The sequence below is a fragment of the Dendrobates tinctorius genome, unplaced genomic scaffold, assembly GCF_039654945.1.
Source record: "Dendrobates tinctorius isolate UK_male_01 unplaced genomic scaffold, ASM3965494v1 ptg000062l, whole genome shotgun sequence".
Classification (NCBI taxonomy): Eukaryota; Metazoa; Chordata; class Amphibia; order Anura; family Dendrobatidae; genus Dendrobates; species Dendrobates tinctorius.
Genome location: NW_027361730.1, coordinates 23240682 through 23258687, shown reverse-complemented (window position 1 = coordinate 23258687; position 18006 = coordinate 23240682). Strand labels below are relative to the sequence as shown.

General features: G+C 49.6%; 1 protein-coding gene across 5 annotated transcripts in view; it reads right to left on the bottom strand.

Annotated features, from left to right (window-relative positions):
* Positions 1-18006, bottom strand: part of HERC1 (HECT and RLD domain containing E3 ubiquitin protein ligase family member 1) — a 341682-nt gene that overhangs the window by 224699 nt on the left and 98977 nt on the right. For all 5 annotated transcript variants that reach the window (XM_073579381.1, XM_073579383.1, XM_073579385.1 and 2 more), the window contains exons 21-22: positions 13007-13121; positions 11166-11286 (exon numbers count right to left, since the gene is read on the bottom strand). In XM_073579381.1, the coding sequence (XP_073435482.1) occupies positions 11166-11286; positions 13007-13121 (236 nt within the window). The remainder of the gene's footprint in view (positions 1-11165; positions 11287-13006; positions 13122-18006) is intronic.

Sequence of the window (18006 nt, the reverse complement as noted above, 5' to 3'; positions counted from 1 at the left end):
CTCTCCAGATCCTTGAAGCAAATGCTATCTCAGACAAAGATCTGGCCAGTGGACCTAGTTTTTATAGGAGAGAGGAGTGGTTAACCAAGCACAGCTGAAAGCAGGGATTTCCACAAGACCTATTAACCCCTGTCCTGCTGAAAGAAACAAACACCCTTAATACGCCGGAGAAGTGCTTCTTCTCGGCGGCAACGCAGGAGCCACAAGATGCTGCGGTTCTCTGGCTCTGTTCTGTCGCGGTAACCCCGTGACAACAACTGGCCGTATCCAAGGAAGCGATCAAAAGATATTTGCCGGCATGGGCAATCTTGTCTGCCAAATCTGCAATCTCATGGGGAGGAGCTGTCGCTAGAATACCTTAAAGCATTCTTCCCCAGGCAGACATGGACATTGCCACCAAGAAGGAGGCAAAAATGGGGCAGAGGTAGGCGCCAGGATTCAATCTGTCTATCCGTAGAATCCTTAAGAGATGCACTGTCCGGTAGGGACAAGACTGTCTTGAAAGACAGGCGAGAAACTGGCGGATCCACAACAGGGGACTCTGCCCATGTACCAACGAGGTCTGGGCTAAAAGGAATAGCGAATACCTAGCTGCTTCCTTCCTGGTAAGCGCTTTTCAGGTGTTCCCAGCGTATAGACATAATCGAGAGGAAATTTCCTGTGATCAGGGAAATTCCGGGAAAGACATTTTATCCATTTGAGGAAACGGAGTGCACCTGAGCAGGTGCCTCATCTTCCTTTAGGTTCAGAGTTTGGGTAATTGCCAAGATAAGGCTATTGACTATATCCTGCATATCGGACTCGGACTCAGACTGGGAATCCACATCCGGCCCAAAAGCCGTCTCTGAGGTGGGGGCATGGGGTGAGGAATGCATCCTGGAGGATGCAGAGGGACCCAGACAACTGGAGGAAGAACTGGAAAGAGCCCGCTTCCTTACTTTGTACCCGATTTGTCCGTGTGAAGGTCGTGGTCAGGTGCGTGCGAATCACCGTGAGAGGGGTTAGGAGCACCGGTGGCGATAGACAAATGTTGAAGTAGCTCCACGACCTGGACTAGGGACTGTGAGGGTATGTCTCCACGGTCCGTAATCATTGTGGGTTTGACGCCGTGTATATCCGCAGCGTCAAACCCGCAGCATCCAGATGTTACAGCATAGTGGATGAGATTTCATGAAATCCCATGTCCACTATGCGTTCAGAGACTCGGGTGGCAGACCTGCGTAAACGGACATGCGGCGCATCTTTCTAGACCGCTACATGTCTATTTACGATGCGGAGAAGCTCAGTCCCCACACCGTAAATTTCCCATAGACTATCATTACATGTGGTAACACCGCATCTAATTATTATTCACATGCGTAATAACTGCGGGAACGCAGCTTACTACACCTGTGTACTAATTTAAATAACGTCTTACCTTGTGACCGCCAGAAGATCGCGTCCACTGCACTTCTCGCGATGAATGAGCTGACCGCGATAACTGCCGTGCAAGCATGTGTGTTGGTTTATTATTTTATTTGTATTTTAGGAGAACGAGGACGTCACAGGAATTAGGAGTATAATAAAATGGGAAAACTCTGCTTAGTGTTTTATTTAATTAAAATAGGGATTTTTGTGTACTCACCGTAAAATCCTTTTTTCCGAGCCAATCAATGGGGGACACAGTGGGTGTTATGCCGCTGGCCACTAGGAGGACACTAAGTAAACCACAAAAAAAGTTAGCTCCTCCCCTGCAGTATATACCCTCTCGCTGGCTGAGATTTCTCCAGTTCGCTGAAAAAAGCAGTAGGAGCATAAACAGTCAACAATAACCATAATTATGTCAAAACCTAAGAATGCTACAGTGAGCCAATAGGCTAAACAGGGTGGGTGCTGTGTCCTCCAATGATTGGCTCGGAGAAAAGGATTTTACGGTGAGTACACAAAAATCCCTATTTCTCCTACGCCTCATTGGGGGACACAGACAATGGGACTTCCTAAAGCAGTCCCTGGGTGGGGAGCATACGTCTGCTAATACCCCATGTACCACTGAGCCAACACTGAGGTACTGCCGATTGCAGGCTGCGTCTGCCGAGAGCTGCATCCGCAGAGGCCTGAGAATGAATTTGGTAATGTCTTGTAAAAGTATGCAGACTGGACCAAGTCACAGCCTTGCAGACCTGTTCTGCCGATGCCTGGTGCCGAATAGCCCACGAGGCACCCACTGAGCGGGTAGAGTGCACCTTAATCCCTGCTGGGACAGGCGCATTCCTGACACGGTAGGATTCCTGAATTGCCAAGCAAATCCACCTGGCTAGCGTTGCTTTTTAAGCAGTTAGACCCTTCCTCTGCCCCTCTGGAAGCATGAACAGGGCATCTGACTTGCGGAAGGGAGCAGTCCACGAGATGTACCGTCTCAGAGCCCTAACCACATCCAGGGTGTGGAGGGCCTTCTCAATGCGAAGGACTGGCGCCGGACAAAAGGAAGGCAAAACAATTTCCTCGTTGAAATGGGAAGAGGAGACTACCTCGGGCAGGAAGGACAGGGACGTCCTGAGAACTAACTTGTGCTGATGAAAATTCAGGAACGGAGAACGGCAGGACAGGGCTGCCAATTCCGAAACTCGTCTGATTGACGTAATTGCCACTATAAAGACCACCTTCCAAGAGAGGTCGGTCAGTGACACGTCCTGCAGCGGTTTGAAAGGAGCCTCCTGTAAGGCCCCGAGAACCAGGTTAAGGTCCCATGATTCCAATGGTCTTCTATAAGGAGGCGCCACATGGGAAACTCCCTGAATGAACGTCTTGACCTGAAGTTTGGTGGCAATTTTGCATTGGAAAAGCACTGAGAAGGCCGAAATTTGGCCCTTGAGTGAGCTAAGCACGAGGCCTGATTTTAATCCGGATTGAAGGAATTCCAATATGGCCGGAATGGAAACCACCAGAGGGGATCGACCATGAAAAGAAGGTTTTCCAGGTGCGGTGATAGATGTGCATGGACACAGGCTTCCTATCTCGAATCATGGTGGAAATCACGTCGTGAGAGAAACCAGCCTGTGCTAAAATCCAGGATTCAACGGCCACGCCATCAAAGACAGGGCCCCGGAGTTCTGGTGGTAAGTCGGGCCCTGTGAGAGTAGATCCATGCGATCTAGAAGTCGTCAGGGGATGTCGGCGACTAGCTGTATTAGTTCTGCATACCAGGCTCGGTGCGGCCAATCTGGCGCGACTAGGATCACTGGTACTCCCTCCGCTCTGATCTTTTTGATGACCCTCGGAAGCAAGGGAAGAGGGTGGAAGATGTACGGGAGCCGGAACCGGTGCCATGGCAGAACTAGGTTGTCCGCTCCGATGGCGCATGGATCGCGCGATCGGGCAATGAACCAAGGAACCTTGTTGTTTAGTCTTGAGGTCATGAGATCCATATCCGGAGTCCCCCAACGATTACAAATCTGCTGAAAGACTTCCGGATGAAGAGACCACTCTCCCGAGGCAATGCCATGGCGACTGAGAAAATCTGCCGCCCAATTTTCAACGCCCGGGTTGTGGATTGCCGAGATGGGCGAATGGTTGGTCTCGGCCCAATGGAGGATGTGACTCACTTCATACATGGCCATCCTGCTCCGGGTACCTCCCTGGCGGTTGATATACGCTACAGCCGTGGCGTTGTCGGATTGGATCCTGATGGAGTGACCTGCGAGGAGATGGTGGAAACTCTGTAGAGCTAATCTGATCGCTCGTATCTCCAAAATGTTGATGGGGAGACATGACTCTCAGGAACGACCCTGTGCAGTGTGGTGACGAAAGACCGCACTCCAGCCGAGAAGACTTGCGTCGGTGGTTACTACCAAGCATCTTACTGGGAGAAAAAACCTCCCTTGATTCAGGGAGCACCTGAGGGCTTGCCTGACCCGCAGGGACAGAAGGATGCGACGGTCCAGTGAGCACGGGTTCTTGTCCCAAGCTAACTTCAACACATGTTGTAAGGGATGGAGATGGAACTGTGCAAATGGAACTGCTTCCATCGCAGCCACCATCTTTCCGAGAACTCTCATGCTGAAACGAATGGAGTGAGAAACTGGACGGGAAAGAGTTTGCGCTGCCTGTTGTAAGGCTTGGGTCTTTTCTGGAGGGAGAATGACCAACCCGTGGGAAGTGTCCAAGATCATTCATAAAAAGGAAATCAACTGAGCCGGTTTTGGGAAAGACTTTTCGAAGTTTATCTTCCACCCCTGGTGAGAAAGTGTATTTACTGTTAGATCCACGGATTCCTCGCAGGCTGGAAGGGACGGACCCTTGATGAGCAGGTCATCCAAATACGGTAACACCACTACTCCCCGAGAGTGGAGAATGGCCATGACAGCTGCCATGACCTTGGTAAAGACCCTGGGGGCGGTGGGGAGTCCGAAGGGCAAGGCAACGAACTGGAAGTGTTCCTCGTGAATTGCAAAACGCAGGAACTGCTGGTGGGATGGGCAGATCGGAATGTGAAGGTAAGCGTCCTTGATGTCGATGGATGCTAGGAACTCTCCTTTTTCCATGGAAGCGACAACTGATCGGAGAGATTCCATTCGGAATCGCTGTACCTTGACAAACTGATTTAACAGTTTGAGATCCAGAATGGGTCGCATAGTCTCGTCCTTTTTTTAGGGGGGGGGGTAAGGAAAGGAAAAACCGAGTTGGAGGGGGAGAAGAAAATTCTATCTTGTATCCGGAGGACACCAGCTCCCTGACACCTTTGTCGTGGACGACCGCGAATCAGGTGTGACTGAAGGAAAGTAGGCAATCGCCTACTTTGTCGGTGTCCGCCGGATACCACAACAAGTCATTGGGTAGATCTATGAGATCTGACTCCCCTAGATCCAGAAGCCCTAGGCCTGGGTTTCCAAGAACGGTTAGGTCTGTATGAGACCTGGGAGCCTCTGTCTCCGCGCGGGGACCGACCTGATCCAGAAGAGAAGGTAGAGGAGGACCAACCGGAATTGTTGCGAAGAGATCGAAAACGTGTCGGCTGTTGGTTGCGAAACGGCCAAACAGCCTTTTGTTGAGGAAGGAATTTACTTTTTCCCCCGGTAGTATCAGAAGTGAGCCGGTCCAGTTTCTCTCCAAAAAGACGACCCGTTTGAAAGGGAAGAGAAGTCAACGATCTTTTAGATGTGGCATCCGCCCGCCAGTCGGAGCCATAGGGCTCTTCTAATGGAGATCGCATTAGCGGCAATTTGAGCAGTGCAATTGGCGGCATCAAAAGAAGCATCCACTACAAAGTCCGCTGCGTGAATTACCTGCCTGGCGACAGTGGATGCCTCCGGAGGAAGATTGGTGCCCTGGAAGGAAGTAATCAAGACTTCTGCCCAAGCGGCCATTGCCTTAGTCACCCACATTGTCGCGAAAGATGGAAAAAGCTCTGCTCCTGAAGCTTCAAAAACTGAACGGGCAAGGTAGTCAATTTGATGATCGGAGGGGTTTCTGACTGAGGAACCCTCAAAAACGGATAGGAGCGTTTTTGAAGCAAGACTCGATACAGGAAGGTCCACCGGAGGGGACTGTAACCAATCCTTCATTAGGTCTGGATCAAAAGGGTATTTGGCCTGAGTAGACTTTTGTCCTGTGAACCGCTTATGCGGACGATCCCTATGTTTCTGGACAATTTCCTTAAACTCCGGATGGCTGGTAAATAACCTGCGCACAAGCATATTTTTCTAAAATGAGATAGGGTGTGCTTGAGCCGGAATATTTTCCTCATCCAACTTCAGAATCCTGTTGACTGATTCTATAAAAGAATCAAACGACTCTTGATCAGTTGGGGGATTCTGAGGGGCTGACGTGTCAGATTCGAATTCAGAGTCGTGCTCGCTGTGAACCTCAGGAGACGGAGAGCGAGAGGCAGGAGTCGCCGATGCTGAGGCGGGAACAGGACTAGGGGACGCGTCATGGGTCCGCTTTCTAGAGTCCTGACCATCCCTTGATCGAGTACGGCCCCTGCTGGTGAACGGTTCCCGGCCAACGCCAGAGCCCTCCTCGGGAGGTAAGGACGCTTTCTCTGACTTAAAAAGAGTCCTCCCGGAGAGAGAATATAGCCTGGGTAAGAGACTCCACCGACCGAGACAGGGACGCAGCCCACTCAGGGATACTAAACGCAGGAGGCCAGTCAGCAGCGGCGGCGAGGGGCGTTTGAGCACAGGCCGGGTCGCAGACCGTGCATAACGGATTAGTCTGTGCACTGGGTAAGGCAGACTTGCAAGTGGTACACGGTAAAAAACGCAGTGTGCTTCTTACCAGCCCGTTTAGCCTCCTTAGATTGAGAAATAGCGCTCCTGAAAGGGTTAACGGCAGAGTCTGTCTGCAGCTGCAGGGAATGTGCCGGGAAGGGGTTAAGCTTTAATCTGAGGGCAGATGCAGCTTACCCACGGTCCTGTGCTGTGTCCCCCGGGAGGAATAGCGGTGGCCCTGTGGTGTCACCCAGTATCCGGCAGAGTGCCCGCCTCACAGCTCATGTCCAGAGCAGGCCGAGGTAAAAAAACATGGCACCCGAGATTAGAATTGCACGTCTTGTAAGGAATGAGAGGCGCCAAGAGGAGGGGGGCGGCGGAGTTAGCGCGGGCAGGGACTAAATTTTTGACCTACCCGAGCGCCGAGAGCGGGGAAGGGGGTGTCCGCGATGGGGCGCCAGTGCCCCGCCGCTGATGCTAACTCAGCGCTTCTCCCGGGAACCAGGACCCGACCCCATACTTCCACTCCAGTGCTCGGCAGGCCGCGCTGTCCGGGGCCATCTATGCAGGTCTTCTCATCCTCCTGGGCTGATGTAGCAGAGCTGGAGTTCTTAAAGGGGTATGCTCAATCGATCCTCCCTATGGCAGGGGGATGGAGAGCTATGGGGCTGATTCAGCGCATTCGGAAGCGCTGTTCCAGTCTTCTCCATTGCACTCCATGTGCTTGCCCTCGTATCCGTGGATTACTGAGACCGTAAGGATCAGCGCCATCATCGCCAGAGGAATCAGCCCCAATCGTCGCAGGAAAGTGTACGGGGTGGTATACTCCGCGTGTTTGCGTGCTTGTTGTTGGTTCGGGGGACAGCGGGCCGTAGAAAGGAACCGTCACTCCGTTAATTAAAAAATTAGTGCCTCCTATACACACTAAGCAAGAACTGGAGAAATCTCAGCCAGCAAGAGGGTGTATACTGCAGGGGAGGAGCTAACTTTTTTTCTGATTTAACTTAGTGTCCTCCTAGTGGCCAGCAACATAACACCCACTGTGTGTCCCCCAATGAGGCGTAGGAGAAATACTTTATTCTGGCTGTCTTTATTTAACCCCTTAACAACTATAGGATTAGTAATGGATAGTTATCTTATTGACGCCTCTCCATTACTACTAAGCCGGGCTTGATGTCACCTTACAAAAACAAAGGTGACATCAACCCCCCTCCATATGCCACCGCTAAGGGCAATGGGAAGAGAAAGGCTAAGTGCCGGAATTGGCACATCTTAGAGATGCAACAATTTGTGGGGTGGCTGTGAGCTGGTGTTTGTAGCCGGGGGAGACAATATCCAGGGTCCCTTCCTAGGTTATGAATACCAACCCGCAGCTGTCTACATAGCCTTTTCTGACTATTAATTATAGGGGGACCCCACGTTATTTTTTTTTGGAGGGGGTCCCCCTATTTTAATAGCCAGTAAAGGCTAAATATAAAGCTATGGGCTGATAATAATAGCCTGGGAAGATCCATGGGTATTACCCACTTCCCAGGCTATAAACATCGGGCCCCAGGCACCGGCTTTCCCTCTCTGGTTTGGAAAATTATGCAGGAGCCTACGCCATTTTGTTTTGTGCAAAATAAGCCTTTTTTTAAATTATTTAGTTTAAAAAAAGGAAAGGACATTACATATTCCTCTCTCTGCTTTCAGGAACTTTCTGTGTGGCCGGTGTCATACTTGCGAGTGTGATGTGAGAAACTCGCACGAGTCTCTCGCATCAACACCCGGCACTCGGGACCGCAGTGTGCGGCTGCATGTATTTCTATGCAGCCGCACTCTCCGGTCCCGAGTGTTGATGCGAGTTTCTCGCATCACACTCGCAAGTGTGACACCAGCCTGTCATGTACTGCTGGATGAGACAAGATTCAACATATGTAAATTAGTACACATGCGTAGTAAGCTGCGTTCCCGCAGTTATAACGCACGTGACTAATAATTAGATGCGGTTTTAATGATAGTCTATGGTAAATTTATGCTACGGGGACTGAGCTTCGTAAATAGACATGCTGCAGTCTGGAAAGACGTGCAGCATGTCCATTTACGCAGGTCTGCCGCCTGCGTCTTTGAACACATAGTGGACATGGGATTTCTTGAAATCCCATCCACTATGCAGTAACATCTGGAAGCCGCATTTACTGACTGTGTGCACATACCCTATCTGCAAACAGGAAATCACTTTTTTTTTTCCTTCCCAGAAGCCATCTTTCAATAAGTTTTATTTCAAGTGACAAAAAAAACGCACGTAATGAAAAAACTCATCAAAAACGCATGCGGAAAAAAAACACATCAAAAACTCAGGTGACTTGCCAGTGACCTCAGATGCAGATTTCACCTGCGTCAAATCCTGAGCAAATACTGAGCCAATCCTGACTGAGGAAACATACCCAGAAACTTTTGTCAGGTAGGAGCCCGACTGTGACATGGCAACAGCCCACTCCTGAGGAAGGGGAGTGCTCTCAACGCGGGCGTTAGGGGGCTCCTGTGGCCAGGCATGGTGGAGGGGCTGCAGGACAGGCAGAAAGGGAAGGGTTGGCCTGAAGAACACTTTCTTTTGCAGAGGGCACAGGCGTAGTGAATCACAGTGGGCTTAGAGGGGCAAGAAGAAAGGGTTGGGCATAAGTTGAGCCTTTGGGATACTGCTGTGGAGAAACCAAGACAAAAAGAACAGAGCCTAACCAATGCCAGTGGAAAGAACTGAGGAAGCTGTGTCCCCCTGTGTGCAGAGCATCCGCAATTCTGCAGAGAGCACAGGATATGGTGATGAGAAGAAACTGATGCAGTATCAGCTGTTTCACCGCACCACTGAAGTCTGCCGGCCGGGGGCGTGACCAGCCAGGAAGATCTGCCGGCCGGTGAAAACAAAAGTCCCCATCCGATTGGCTGGCACGTCGGGGGTGTGAACAGCCAGGAAGGAGAAGCTTCATGATAGGAGTGGAAGAAACGCGCCGAAAAAAAGTGCGCTGCGGGGGGCGTGGCCAGACAGAGAAGAGGAGGAGGAAGAAACCTCCTATTGGATAAACAAGGGAGCAATTTAAAAGTACGACGGTGACTGGCCAAAAAGTACTGGAAAGTGGTGCGGCCAGCAAGGGGAGGGGGAAGGTGCGCAAACACTAAGCCCGGCTATGGGAGAAATGGCAGCGGCTGTGCCGACTGCTCCCTTCCAATAACGCCAACCTGTCCTGTTGTGATGAAGGGAGTGTTCCCAGGGATGACGCCTGCCGCTGCGGAGGGAAAGGAGGGAGACATACCTTTGGTGAGTCCTGTTCCCTCTGCAGCGATTAGGATAGTATCAGGAGCTCTCAGGTGACTGAGAGTCGCTGGAATCAGGGATCCTCCATCCCACACCGTCTCCAGACGGTGCAGAAGACTGCGCTCAACCCCTTACAAGAAGGGGAAAGGCCACCCGCTGGTGACCACCGTCTTCCTGCCAGCCCTCCCCGAGGAGAGGGGTGGGGAAAAGGCAAAGGACCGGCCACCTGGAATCACCTGTAAAGGTGACAGTGGATTAGGTCTTGCCTTGCGGGCACGAGAGTGGGGGATGTGGGTGACAACACACTGCTCTCTCGGTCACATAAGAAAGGGAAAACAGGGTGGGAATTTACACCGTTACCCTAAGAGAAAGGAACCAGAAAGGCAAAGGGAAAAAGGTTAATAAACACAAACAGGGAACCTGAAAAGGAAAATGCGGATCAGGCAGCAGATCCAGGTCCGCCTCCTACAGACATTAAGCTTAAACTGAGGTACTTTGTGCCTGTCGGTGGGTGTATGCTGCTGAGGAGGAGCCATTTTCCTTTTTTTGAATAGTGTCAGCCTCCTAGCGACAACAGCACACACCCCATGGTTACCTGTGTCCTCCAATAAAGCGATAAAGAAAAAAAGAATACACCCCAGAACAGCATAGAACATGTTTCTTAGTAAGAGACATGCAATGATAGACTGTCTGATCTCTCTGCAAAGCTTTGTGTGATTACAAAGTGACAGGAGTAGAGCTCACTCAAGTGTGATTACTAACACCACTTCTTCACCTTTTATCACAGCAGCCAGTGTGGAGGTAGGGTCAACACAACTAATATTTGTCCCAATATAAACACTTCTATCAGCTCTCTATTAATAGTGCTGTCAGCCTTGCTGAGCTGCCTCTTCCCCTGCACTGGCTGCAGTGTTGAAAGCTAAAGGTATATATATCAGACTTGTATCTGTTTTACTCCAGCCACTTTGTAATCACACACAGCTCTGCATTAAGATCAGTGAGAGGAGACTGTCATTACATGTCTCACACACAAGAAAGCCTGCTATAAGCAATTGTGGGGTGGCGTGTTCTTCTCTCCCCTGCATGTTGTTGCTTGCTTATGATTAGTCAACACCATACAGAAGAAGAAGTACACGTCCCAAAGGCAGATTCTAAGGGAGAGCTTTGTCTTGCCCAGATATTAACAGCATGTTTACATATTGAGAAAAACTTGGGTTTCTCTGAAATAATACATTGGATTACAGATATCAAGGTAACATTTTATTCATCTAATATTGACGGCTTAAGAGTGTTGATTCTTGTGACAGATTAATTTTAAATGCTCAATCTCTTCAAGACAAGTGATCAGTATTAAAAACAGCTAGATCAGCTGCTGCTGCTATTACGGGAAAAAATGTATAAGGTAAAATCCATGTGCCATCACTCATGAGCATGTTGGGGAATAATGCAGACAACTAATAAACTAGCTGTGAAATGTCCCGCCCTGGATGCACTTGTGACAAAGTTGATGAAATGTCTGTGTGTCGCTTTAATGGTATGTACAGATTTCTCTTTTACTATCCAAACCAGCAATGTAATTTGTTAACCCTAAAGCACCAAACAGGTTTCCTAAATAACTAATACACCTAATAACTCCTAAACAATATGAAAAACCTATGTAGGCAAGTTCTGACAAAACGACATACCCATCTCTCTCTAGATGATGAGCGAGTTTGGACGAGTTCCATGTTCTTACAGGCCAGCAAGCGACTCCTGACCTTGTACACACATCGAAATACCTCAGCCAGAGATTTTCCTGGCTGGTACCTAAGTGAATGAAATAGAAAAATTCACATACAGTAACTAGAACTACTAAAAAAAAAAAAATCTTCTTGGAGCTAGACATTGCACATGGTGATACAATTTTGAGCAATGGTTTAAATTGTAATTAACGTTATTAATTTACATTATATTGATTTTATAAATTATCTAACATTCAATTTACATTTTATTAAAATCCCGAATGGCAAATCTGCTTGGTTTTGCAGTGATATAAGTCTGATGGTTGTGCCATTATATAACTAGGTGAACTTGTGACTCACATATCTGGATAGCACATGAGCATTTTCAAATTACTCATTAACAATTAATTGATTTTTAGGAAACCGCTCTTTTCCCAAGTGACCGCTTGTTAAACAATCACATCACTGTAGGGGTTAATAGCCATGCTGTTTTCGTCTATGTCCTGGACGTTTCGGCCTACTGTAAGAGCTTATTCAGACATCAGTGATTTCTTCTGCATGCACAAAAAAAATTATTTTCATCCGTATTTTTGATCAGATTTTCATCTGATATAAATTTGGTCAGTGTGTCAGTTTTAACCAGCATAGTTTCCTCAGTTTTTCCTCAAGCACAGCCAAAATCAAACCCTGATGGAGTCTCAACGGACAGCACACACATGGCATCCAAGTGCTGTCCAATTTTTTTTTTTCTCAGACCCATAGATTTGAGAGCTTGATCCATGACTTGGATTAAACATGGACATGTATCCATGTTTCTGTGCAATCATGTGAGCAACCCCATAGAACTCATGCACATTATAGCGTTTCTAGAAAAAACGCTTCTAGAACTCTAAGGCCTCTTTCACACATCAGTTTTTTGGCATCAGTCGCAATCCGGCAGTTTTAGAAAAAAATGGATCCGGCAAATGATGCCACCGGATCCGTTTTTTTCTCATAGACTTGTATTAGCGACGGATGGCCTCACGTTTCATCAGTCGCTCGCCGGATCCGTCGGAAATTTTGTGTCCGTCGGCCGGAGACGGCGGACAAAGTAACGCTTTTTGTCTCCGTCGAAAAGTCGGACAACGACGGATCCAGCGCCGTCCGTCATTTGCTAGAATGGAAGCCTATGGGCGCTGGATCCGTCAGATGACAGAATCCAGCAACGGATTCCGTTCTTTTAAACTGAGCATGCTCCATTTATTATCAGGTAGGGCATTCGGATCCGGCGACAAAACGGATCCGTCGCATCAGTTTATCACAATCTGCGACAGATCCGTTTTTTTTCTAAAACTGCCGGATTGCGACTGATGCCAAAAAACTGGTGTGTGAAAGAGGCCTAACACGAAAGAACGGACGCCTGAATGAGCTTTAACAGTATAAGAAAAAAAGCTTTGTCCACCACATTTTGTTTACTTGGTGCTTACCCTGGAAAAGCTCCCTTACATATACGAGAAGCATATACCCATTTGACCCTAGTTACCTAATGGAGGCCCATTCTCTGGCCTCCTTTGAGATGGTATATGCCAGAATAGTCATTGTTTTTTTACTGTATAGAATAGCATAAGCCACCTACACAATTTTTCCACAGAGGCAATCTAAAAAATACTGCATAGTATACTTTACCATGAGAGCCCATGGGAGAAGCATGACCCTATATAGTTCCATTCAGAGGATCTTATCTCCCAGAGTACATGACGAACAGTGTGCATACACCCAAAAGAAAGAGGATTTCTGAATGGTTATCGTACAGAACACACACTGACCTGCTTTCACCAGATGCTTGTGACAAAAGCCCTGTATGCTTCAGAAGTGCAGCAAGAACAAACCGTGATACTGTGTCAAGCAGCGACTCATTATTAACTGCGGCACTGTCCCAGTCTGGTATGGAGAAACGAAATGTTACTTATCCATCAGTGAATAAATAATGAAAGTAAGTCTTAAGTTGCATTTACAGTAGCAGATTATCATGAAGAAGCATTCCTAGAGAACGTTCATCAGCTGAAATGATTTTAATTTTCTTTAAAATAAATAGTTCTCCGCAGCAGATCATCCTGTGTAAACTGGACTTGTGTTGCCAACATCATCTATTGAACTATTTTCTTCCTCAGCTTCCGGTGTAATGCACAGGGCTTTACTCGGGTATCCGGTGTCCAGGAAGAGTGTGTCTTGCATGGGAAGACTTCCGGGTCACAGACGGCAGGGAAAAATAACGGCGCATGCGCAGTACTGATTATATGCTTTGCCCACAGCTGGGCAAAGCATACTGTGCAAGCAGCCTTTTCAATCCGCAGGCGCAAGTACACAACGGCATCTGTGATATTCACAGATGAAAAGGAGATTTTTGTGTACTCACCGTAAAATCTCTTTCTCTTAGCCTTTAATTGGGGGACACAGAACCTTGGGTGTTATGCTGCTGTCCACTAGGAGGCGACACTATGCATAATCTGAAAAAGATTAACTTTGGCTCCTCCTCTGCAGTATACACCCCTGGACGGCGTCAGCCTTCTCCAGTTTTGTGCCAAAGCATAAGGAGGAACGTAACCAAATAACATAACCATGCCTGTAAGAAGGCTACTATGTACAAGCTCAAAGAACAATATGAGAACTCAACAGGAAACAACGGCCCGTAAGGGCAACAGGGTGGGAGCTGTGTCCCCCAATTAAAGGCTAAGAGAAAGAGATTTTACGGTGAGTACACGAAAATCTCCTTTACTCTGTCGCCTAATTGGGGGACACAGAACCTTGGGACGTCCCAAAGCAGTCCCTGGGTGGGAAGCAGTGGACGAATATTGTGCTGACAGTCCCCTAGACTTGGGGTACTGCCGCCTGCAGAACCAGTCTACCCAGGCTCGCAGCCGCTGAGGACTGGGTATGAACACTGTAGTGTTTCGTAAACGTGTGTAGGCTAGTCCAAGTGGCCGCCTTGCACACTTGTTGTGCCGAAGCCTGATGCCGAATGGCCCAGGAGGCCCCTACTGCCCGTGTAGAGTGTGCCGTGATACCGGCCGGAAGAGGGGAACTGTTAAGTCGGTAGGCCTCATGTATGGTGGACTTGATCCACCTGGCAAGGGTAGCCTTGGAAGCCGGCAACCCCTTGCGACTACCTTCCGGAAGAATGAAGAGGGAATCAGATTTCCGGAAAGGTGCAGTCCTGGACATGTAAATCCGCAATGCTCTGACGAGGTCAAGCGTATGCAGAGCCTTCTCCACTCTATGAACCGGAACCGGGCAAAGGGAAGGCAGTGAAATCTCTTCATTAAGGTGAAAGTTGGACACAACCTTCGGAAGGAAGGATGGTACCGTGCGGAGAACCACCTTGTCCTATTGAAAGGCTAGGAAAGGCCGTCTGCAGGAAAGTGCTGACAATTCCGACACTCTGCGTAACGAGGTGATCGCCACTAGAAAAACCACTTTCTGAGACAGAATGGAGAGTGGAACTCCTCTAAGAGGTTCGAAGGGTGGAGCTTGCAATGCTGTCAGGACCAGATTGAGATCCCACGTATCCAGCGGTCGTTTGTAGGGAGGAACCAATCGGGAAACTCCCTGGATGAAAGTCCTTACTTGCGGTTTAATAGCAATGCGCTTTTGAAAAAGGACTGAAAGCGCCGACACCTGACTCTTAAGCGAACTTAAGGATAGCTTGGCATCTAGGCCCGAATGAAGAAAACCTAGTACCTTCGGGAGGGAATAAGGGAGTGGGACTTGTCCATGAGATTCGCACCAAGAAAAGAAAGCTCTCCAGGTACGATAATAGAGCTTGGCGGAGGCAGGCTTCCTTGCCCTGATCATAGTTGCAATGACTGCCGGTGAAAAACCTGCCTGGGTTAGAATCCAGGTTTCAAGGGCCATGCCGTCAAATTGAGAGCCCCTGAATTCTGGTGGAAGAACGGACCTTGAGACAGAAGGTCGTGACGGTCGGGTCGTCGCCAGGGGGCGTCTGCCGTAAGTTGGACGATGTCGGCGTACCAAGTACGTCTGGGCCAGTCTGGCGCGATGAGGATGGTCGGAACTCCCTCTTGCTTGATCTTCCTCACGACCCTGGCGATTAGGGGGAGGGGTGGAAAAATGTACAGGAGTCGGAACTGGGACCAGTCCTGGACCAGGGCATCCGCTCCGAGCGACCGCGGGTCGTGTGTCCTGGCCATGAAATTGGGAACCTTGGTATTGAGATGGGATGCCATTAGGTCCACATCCGGGGTTCCCCAGCGTTGACAGATCTGGTAAAAAATCTCGGGATGGAGAGACCACTCCCCAGAGTCCATTCCTTGCCTGCTGAGGAAGTCGGCTTCCCAGTTTTCTACACCCGGAATGTGTACCGCAGAAAGTACCGACCTTGTGTCTTCCGCCCAGCGGAGGATATGAGCCACTTCTCTCATCGCCTGGGCGCTGCGGGTCCCGCCTTGGTGGTTCACGTATGCCACAGCCGTGGCATTGTCCGACTGTATCCGTATGTGCGAGGCTGCAAGCAAGTGATGAAATGCTCTCAGTGCCAAGAGAATGGCCCTGATTTACAGAACATTGATAGGCAATGTCACTTCCCTCGGTGACCACTTGCCCTGTGCCGTAGGTGCACCGCCCCCCAGCCTGTCAGGCTTGCATCGGTAGTCAGGATCTTCCATTGTCCTGAGAGGAATGGCTTCCCTCGTGTAAGCGAGTTTGGTTTGAGCCACCAATGCAGGGACCTCCTGGTTGATGACGTCAACCTGAACTCCCTGTCGAGGGAGAAGGGGTTCCTGTCCCAAGATCTGAGTATGGCTAGTTGAAGGACCCTGAGGTGAAACTGGGCAAATGGCACTGCCTCTATTGCTGCTGCCATCCTGCCGAGGATTCTCATGGCAAACCGGAGAGATCGAGGAGGACTGCGAAGGAGTGTGCGAACTCCCAGACGGATGGCCAGTGTCTTGTCCTTGGGAAGGAGCACCAGGCCCCTGGCGGTGTCGAATACCATTCCCAGGAATGTTAGAGTCCGAGTTGGGATGGTCGACGATTTCTGTAGGTTGACTAGCCATCCCAGGCGACTCAGAGTGTCTAGAGTGATTGAGACACTGACCTCGCAGTCTTTGAAAGTGGGAGACTTGACGAGGAGTTCGTCCAGGTACGGGACGACTAGGATGCCTCTTGAGTGCAGGACGTCCATGGTGGCCGCCATGACTTTGGTGAACGTTCTTGGAGCCGTGGCGAGTCCGAACGGAAGGGCGACAAACTGGTAGTGGTTTTGGTTGACCGCGAACCTGAGAAACCTTTGGTGGGCGGGAGCAATTGGTATGTGGAGATACGCATCCTGTATGTCTATGGAGGCGAGGTATTCTCCCTCCTCCTTGGATGCAATGATGGACCGGAGGGACTCCATGCGGAAATGACGGACCCGTACGTAATTGTTGAGCTGTTTTAGGTCCAGTATGGGTCGGACGCCGTCTCCTTTCTTGGGGACTACGAACAAATTTGAGTAGAATCCTCGGAATCTCTCGTTCGCGGGAACCGGCACCACAACTCCTGATTGAAGGAGAGAGGAAACCGCTTGGTGGAAAACACGAGCCTTTTCTGGTGGTGTTGGAGGAACAGAAAGGAAGAACCGGTTCGGTGGAACGGAAGTGAACTCTATCTTGTATCCGGAAGACACTATTTCCCTGACCCACCTGTCTTCTGTAATAGGCAGCCAGACTTGCTGAAAGAGTAAAAGTCGACCACCTACTGGTGGGGTGTCTTCCGGAGGTCTCGAGTCATGATGAAGTGAAGTTCTGAGGTTTTCCTCCCTTGGGTTTCGCTTGGCCTGCTTTCGACTGCCAAGCCTTGTCCGGTCGCTGCTGCGTCCGTGGGTTGTCTCTGCATGGAGAACGGTTGCGGTTTTGCACTGGGCGCGAAACGGACCAGTCCGAGGAATTCCGAAAGGATCGGAATCGCGTCTGGTTTCTTCGTTTAAACGTGCGTTTCGGTTTTAGTTGAGGGAGAAAGGTACTCTTACCCCCAGTGGCATTGGCTATCATGGTGTCCAACTTTTTGCCGAAAAGTCTTCCAGTAAAATACGGAAGTCGCGTGAGGGACTTCTTTGAGGCCGCATCCGCTTTCCATTCTCGCAGCCAGAGGATGCGTCGGATCGTGATGGCGTTTGATGCTATTCCCGCTACACCTCTGGCGGAATCCAGGGCTGCATGAATCATGTAGTCTGCTACCACTGCCATCTGGACCGCTTGGTCCGAGAGTTCAGGATTTGAAGCCTGAAGACCCTCCTGTAGTTTTTTGGCCCAAGCCAGGATGGCCTTGGCTGCCCAAACTGAAGCAAACGCAGGGCCCAGAGAGGCGCCTGCCGCTTCGAAAATAGAATGAGCCATGCGTTCTACTTGCCGGTCTGCTGCGTCCCTGAGGGTTGAGCTATCCGGCAGAGAGAGTAAAGTCTGCGCTGCTAGCCTAGAAACCGGAGGGTCCACTTCAGGTGGATCTGTCCATTGTTTGGTGTCTTTCTGTGGGAAGGGGTACTTCGCTTCCAAATATTTGCGATTAGCGAATTTTGTGTCAGGCTGCGCAAACTGTTTGGTAAGTATTTTCTCAAACTCATCGTGATTAGGGAAGACCTTAGGTGGTTTTTGAACACTTTCGAAGCAAATCCTATGTTCTGGGACTTCCGGGGGCGACTCTGGAATTTTTAGCACCCGATGAATGGCAGAAATTATGTCCTCAACTAGCGCTGTATTGCTAGGGGGAGAAGGTACCACGGACCTGACCGTTTCATTATCTGAGTCGGAGTCACAGATGCCCTCCGAATCCT